We start from the raw sequence: 6,000 nt of genomic DNA on the forward strand, positions 1-6,000 counted from the left end.
ATTGTACTGGCAGGAACCTTTACTATGCTGAGCCCTTTAGAGCCTGATCTGTGGCTCTTGGGGATTTTTGGAATGATTGAATGTTGCATGCTCGCTGGGATGATCTTGCTGGAACGTCCACTTCTGGGAAGGTTAATGGTGGTGAATGTTCTCCACTTGTGAGTAAACTCGCTCACTGTAGAGTGATGGACTACATTATGGTGATTTGGAAAAGGATTTATGACTTTTCAGCGTGATGTGCAGCAATAATTGGTTCTCGAGGATCACTGCTGATGTCTCTCCCCTGAACATTGTGTTATTACTCCAGCCCAACCAACTTTCAAAACTTCTGCTCTTATAGGGCTGTTCACACTTACTGATGGACCATTAGCGATCAAAGGCACTTGAATAACAGCCCCGACTACCTTCCCTCTGGCTGGAGTAAAGGTGTACTTAGTTTTTCACACACCTCTGCATCTTGGCCTAGCTTCTTGTAAATGATGATACTTGGGGTGTTTTCATCTAATGTTGTATCTACCTTATTTTAACACCTGGAGGCTGTATTTTTTTATGTGACCTGATGCGTAAAACACAAGTATTCCAATTTTCTTCTTTCTTGATTGCAGGCTTTTTAGTAGCGGGGGCTCGCTTTACCATCTGCTTCTGCATGTTGGTCTGGGCTTCCATGGTCTCCTCAATAAAGGCCGTCCCCATGCCTAACGTCACACTTGCACACCCCAACAATCCCAGCCAAATGGCATTGGCCTGTAGTCTCTGATGTACTGGGGTTCTGCTCCCCGGGGGGTACACATGAACTCTCTGGTGGCTCTCTACCCGTCTGTCCCTCGGGCCTATTTCTGTCCCGCTTCATGGGATAGTTATTGTAAACATGCCAGCCTTTGGTGCTGGGTGCCTTTCACAAACATTGGAGGGAAATATTTCTTCCAATTTAACTTTCTAGAACTTTTAGTTTCTGCCTGATGAAAGTCTGGGACTAGTCTCCCCTACCCGAATCTTCCAGGCTGAACCAGCGGTTAAATATTTATGGATGAAATGGCTAAGATCTCATCATGGGCCACGTTTTGGCATCCGCAGAGGCAGGGCGGTGAAGTTTGTGTCCATTTTGGTGGAGTTGGAGTCTGTATAAAATGGACCGGCTCTGATTCCTAAAATATATGATAACTTGGGTTTAGTAATTAAGTGCAGAATTTGGGAAAGTTGTGAACTGTCCTATAAATGTCTGTTCTGTTCCTGATCTGAGGATCTCGACTGTTGTGGAGATGAATCTGTGCTGCACTATATGTCCATATGCTCAGTACTGACTGGGGCTGTGGAGTCGGGGTCATGAAAATGGAGGAGTTGGAGGTTTGGCTTATCGACTCCACAGCCCTAAGCAGAGGGCCCCATTCTAGAAGTAGACAACTGGATAGCAGATGTCTTCAGCGAAGAACATCTGGACCCGGAAGAGTGGCCCCTTGTAACTGGATGTCGTTGAGCACCTAGGCGCCCACCAGACCTGATGGTTTACAGAGTCTACCAGTAACTCGCCCAGTTTGCGGTTTGGACATTTGAACACTTTTGCTAACTTGTGTATTAATCGTTCATTTTCTGCTGGTGCAAAAAAATCGTCCTCTTCCCTCCATTAATTTTATTAGTGCTGCCCTTTATACTTATCCTAAAGATGCCAAATCTGGGGCTTGTTCTTTGCTCCATCAAAGAGACAAGTCTCCCCCATCTGTGTTCACTCTCCTTCGACCATTTGGACATTTCCTTTTTATGTATCTCCATTCTTGGAAGGTGCTTTTTTTTGATGGAGGCCACAATTGTCTGGCCATTCTCCTTTTTAAATGCCTCAATAGTTGAGGAGCCGATCTGCCGACATTCATATTCTGCAGATTCGCTCAATTTCCACCCTGGAAATTTGATTCATGTTGAAATCAGTCTGGAATAAACAAAACGTTAAAGTATTCTGTATTGTACTTCTGCCTGTCACCTTCCCAAGGGTTGTCCTAGTTATCTAGCCGTGGATGGACCTCTTCACGTCGTCTTCGCCCAAACATCTTTCTAGGACCTTCACTCTCTGTCATGCCGGGCAGTCCTGTTGGCAGCCGGTCACTCCACTAGCTGTGGGAGATTCTCCGTCTGTTGCCCTCTGTGCTTCCTGTGTGTAAGGCGATTACCTGGCCTATGTTTCTCTAGGGTGCACAAACTTGTATCACTACAAGCTTCCTATGAAAGAAAGGTCCTAGAGTGGATGAGACAACCAGCTGTGGTACGTCTTCTGTTCTCTTCCCTGGGGACCACCAGTGGTGACCTCAGTGGTGTCCTCACGTCATTACTACACACATTGACTGTGTGAGGTATCTGGGAAGGTTGTCCCCGGAGCGGCAGGGTGTCGCTAAGGTGCGTTTCCTCCTTGTTTTAGACCATTATCAAAAGAAATAATGTCAATCTCTCTGATGTTGGAAAGGTTCTGTATTCATTTGGGCTGACGTTAAAGCTTGCTCTCCTAGGTTTCCTTGCATTTTGTGCCATAATTTATGTAGCTCCAGCATATACTTGAGCACATAATTCATAGGGTACTGGTGTATCTAATATCAGAGGTATGTCATAATTCGGCAATTCAGACGAGAAGAGTCGGGCCCTGTGCACAGGAGCTCGCAACCTGCAAGAAAATGGGGGCGGCACAAAGTGCTGTAGCGTATGGTCTGTAACCGATCAGCCGTGACCTGTGTATGACCAGATGCTGAGTGCATGGAAGATGCGACAGGAGAACTGAGACGCTGGGATTAGAAATCTAATACTCGTGCCTAATAATTAGAGCAGGCTTTAAACTGTGACACTGATTGTCTGCGGTAGTGCACGCCAGAGAAGTGGTGCAGCACAAGAAGAGTCTTGTAGACTGAAGTGGGGGGTTTGGATTATGCTGCTTGGAAATCTCTGCAAAATTTTATGTCGCCTCCATTTACAGTGAGGGGGGATTTTTATTTTTTATAGCTGCCATATTGGCCACAGGGCCTTGTAAGCACAGATGTAGTCCTATGTAAAAATTTGGATACCAAATCGCAGATTGTCCATCTTGCACCATTTCTTTCCTGCCCTCAAAATTTCTTCAGAAAATAATGTCCTCGCAACCAATAACAAAGTGTCTCCTTCAACAGCACATAGCCAAATATCTCCAGGCTGAAGCGATAAAGAAGGAGAGGCCGGAGTATGAGAGCGACTGGAAGGGATACTTCAAAATGGTAGGTGCAGGATGGCGCTCTGCCGGCAGCGGGTGCAGGATGGCGCTCTGCCGGCAGCGGGTGCAGGACGGCGCTCTGCCGGCAGCGAGCGCCGGGGCTTGTGCTCATTGTTCTTCTTGCCTTTCAGAATGTGGCGCGTCAGAATAACGACAGCGACTGTGGGGCGTTTGTGCTGCAGGTGAGGCTCCTCCACGCCACGAGTTGTGACCGTGCTCCTCCGCAGCGAGGATGGATAATGTTACCCCTGTTCTTTCTCTGACAGTACTGCAAGTTCCTCGCCTTGGAGCTCCCCTTTACATTCGGGCAGCAGGATATGCCAAAACTGCGGCGCCAGATGTATAAGGAGCTGTGTCACTGCAGGCTGACAATGTGAAAGGAGCTGTCGGGCGCGGCGTCTGAGAGAGGATCCGTATCCGAGGGTCTCCGCGATGTGTAACTGCCCACTCCATGTCTGTGGTGGAGAACGTCCTCCGTCACCTGCCGCCCTCACAGGCTCCGTTTGGAGCCATCAGTTGTAAATTGCTTTGTGGAGTTCAGAAGTTTTTGTTTTTTTGTTTATTATTTTTTTTTTTTTTTATTAAAGAAAAAAAGAAGAAAAAAAAGAACCCACAGGTCTAAGGTCTGTCCCAACCCCCGCTCCTCCTTCCTTTGTACCCGCAGTCTGTCTGTGTCTGCAGCCGACCCCGCATTCTCACCCTTATAAAAAGCAGCAGCCCATCTTTGTGTCTCTACTTTGTTTTTGTTTTTTTTCTCTTTTTGTATTTTTTTTTTATTTAACTGTTTCTGGGGGGAAAAAAATTTGTAGTTTTTTTGTTTTTGTTTTGTCAGAAAACAGAAATTAAAAAAATGAATTAAAAGTTCTATAGAAAATGTGTCCTCGACTGGTCAGTTTCTTCTCCAAGGGACTCGTCTTTTTAGTTTTCAATCTTCTGACATGAGGGGCACTATGGCTGTTATATGGGGGGTACAGGGTGGGCCCGTGCTTTGCCCTCACACAGTCCTCTTTGTAGGAAGGGTCTAATAAGATTCTGCCGGGGCAAGGAACCTTGAGATACTAATGTCCTAGCACATAAAGGCTCACAGTATCGGGGGGGTCCATCTTTTGGCTCTTGTGCACCCCTCACTTCGACCTTGGCAGGTGAGCAGCTCCGATGTGACGTTTATTGGTAGTGGCATCTGTATTACGTTCCTTGACTGTCAGGTGCTTTCTGTTCTTTTTTTTTTTGTTTCCATTTCTTTGTCCACCATTTTTTCTGAAGTTTTAACGAGCTGATGAGGACTCGTGTGCCCCCATCTTTGCGGGCTGCACACGGTTGTGATCACATTGTTGCAGTTGCACAATTCCTACCAACGCTCTTTAGGAAGATCGATCTTGTGCGAGCCTAGATAGGTCCTCCAGGGTCTGGGCGGGTCCTCCAGGGTCTTCACTGTTATCTCTGTAGTAAAGGAGTAAATGTCAGTGAAGAGGTAGATCCCACGTGTTGGATGTTTTGGTTTTTTTGGCCGTTGTCCGGAGCTGTAACTTTTCATGCTGAACGTTATACCTAAAACAAGTGTGTGTGTTGTGTGGAGGCCGTACAAGGGCCTGTACAGCGAGTGTCCATCGGCCTCCGTCTGCCTGGCCATATAAGCCTAGCAACCACTGGACCAAAGTCGTACAATAAATGTATATACCGTGCATAAATGAGTACACCCCTTGGAAAACGAAGATTCTAATCAATATCCGATCACATCAACAATTTCCAACGTTCTGACAATTGAGTTTCACGGAACATTTTTCCCCATAACATGACAATTAGGTTGATATAATTCATTGCAAAATCTTCAGTTTTACTCAAACTAGTTTAATGTAAAAAACTCCTACGCCTAGTATTGTGTGTGACCGCCATGAGATGTAAGGATGGAGCCGAGTGTTTTAGGCCTGGAAGGAACAAGGTGGCGACATATTACATCCATTTTTATCCATTCTTCAGAACAAGCTCTAGAGCCTGGATGGAGAATGGTGACAACTTGTCTCCAGAGCTCCCTATAGGTGTTGGGTTGTCAGATGAGGAGACACTTACCACCGAGTCACTGTCACGTGCACATGTGAGTTTGGTATCATCTTGTAGGAAAAGTGCTGGTGTACCTTGGGTTGGAGTGATGGCGACATCTTCTGTCGCTATAGAGCAGTACGTGTGACTTCATGATCCCATCAATGACATGTTGTCACCCCTCTTCACACACCAGCACCTCGTGTGCCGCCCCCACATAGACACGGTCACCACCAGGTCTCATTGTGATTTTCTCTTGGCCACATCCGTCCAGAGCGCAGAGTCCCAGTGTCGCTATTTCTCAGCCTGGGACATCATAGGTGGCATTTTTGTGCCTGTGCTTTAGGAGCGGATCCTCCATGGACGCCCTCAGGCTGCGGCTCCTCTGCAGTGTGCTACGGATTGTGTCCCCCGGTTCGGCTTTCTACTATAGATGACGCTCCTGTTTCAGTGGTCGCTGGACATCTCTATGAGAAGCTGCAGCTCCATCTTTTACATTTTCTATCATTTTTTTCTCCAGTATCTGATCCAGTAAAGCTTCTCTGATCTCCTTGTAGCAGTCACCTTTCTTGGTCTAATGACATTTCTCTTCCATGTGGTGCCATTCCTGGCACATGAACTGGAAAGAGGTTTTCTGTGTTCGGTATCGCCCTCTTATAGTTGCCCATCTGTTGGACACTGGTGTAATGAAGAATTGGACTGACCTGGGGGTTAATTCTTGTTTTAATTAAAATTTTGTAGTT

The 6,000-nt window shown here is 46.5% G+C and overlaps 1 protein-coding gene across 3 annotated transcripts in view; it reads left to right on the forward strand.

The window, feature by feature from the left end:
- SENP3 (SUMO specific peptidase 3) overlaps nucleotides 1–4,098 on the forward strand; it is a 41,454-nt gene extending 37,356 nt beyond the window's left edge. For all 3 annotated transcript variants that reach the window (XM_073572967.1, XM_073572976.1, XM_073572958.1), the window contains 3 exons: nucleotides 3,141–3,224; nucleotides 3,352–3,402; nucleotides 3,487–4,098. In XM_073572967.1, coding sequence (XP_073429068.1) covers nucleotides 3,141–3,224; nucleotides 3,352–3,402; nucleotides 3,487–3,597 — 246 coding nt within the window. In that variant the 3' untranslated portion in view covers nucleotides 3,598–4,098. The remainder of the gene's footprint in view (nucleotides 1–3,140; nucleotides 3,225–3,351; nucleotides 3,403–3,486) is intronic.
- Nucleotides 4,099–6,000: the final 1,902 nt, after the last annotated feature.

This window comes from Dendrobates tinctorius, unplaced genomic scaffold (assembly GCF_039654945.1).
Source record: "Dendrobates tinctorius isolate UK_male_01 unplaced genomic scaffold, ASM3965494v1 ptg000002l, whole genome shotgun sequence".
NCBI classification, from domain to species: Eukaryota; Metazoa; Chordata; class Amphibia; order Anura; family Dendrobatidae; genus Dendrobates; species Dendrobates tinctorius.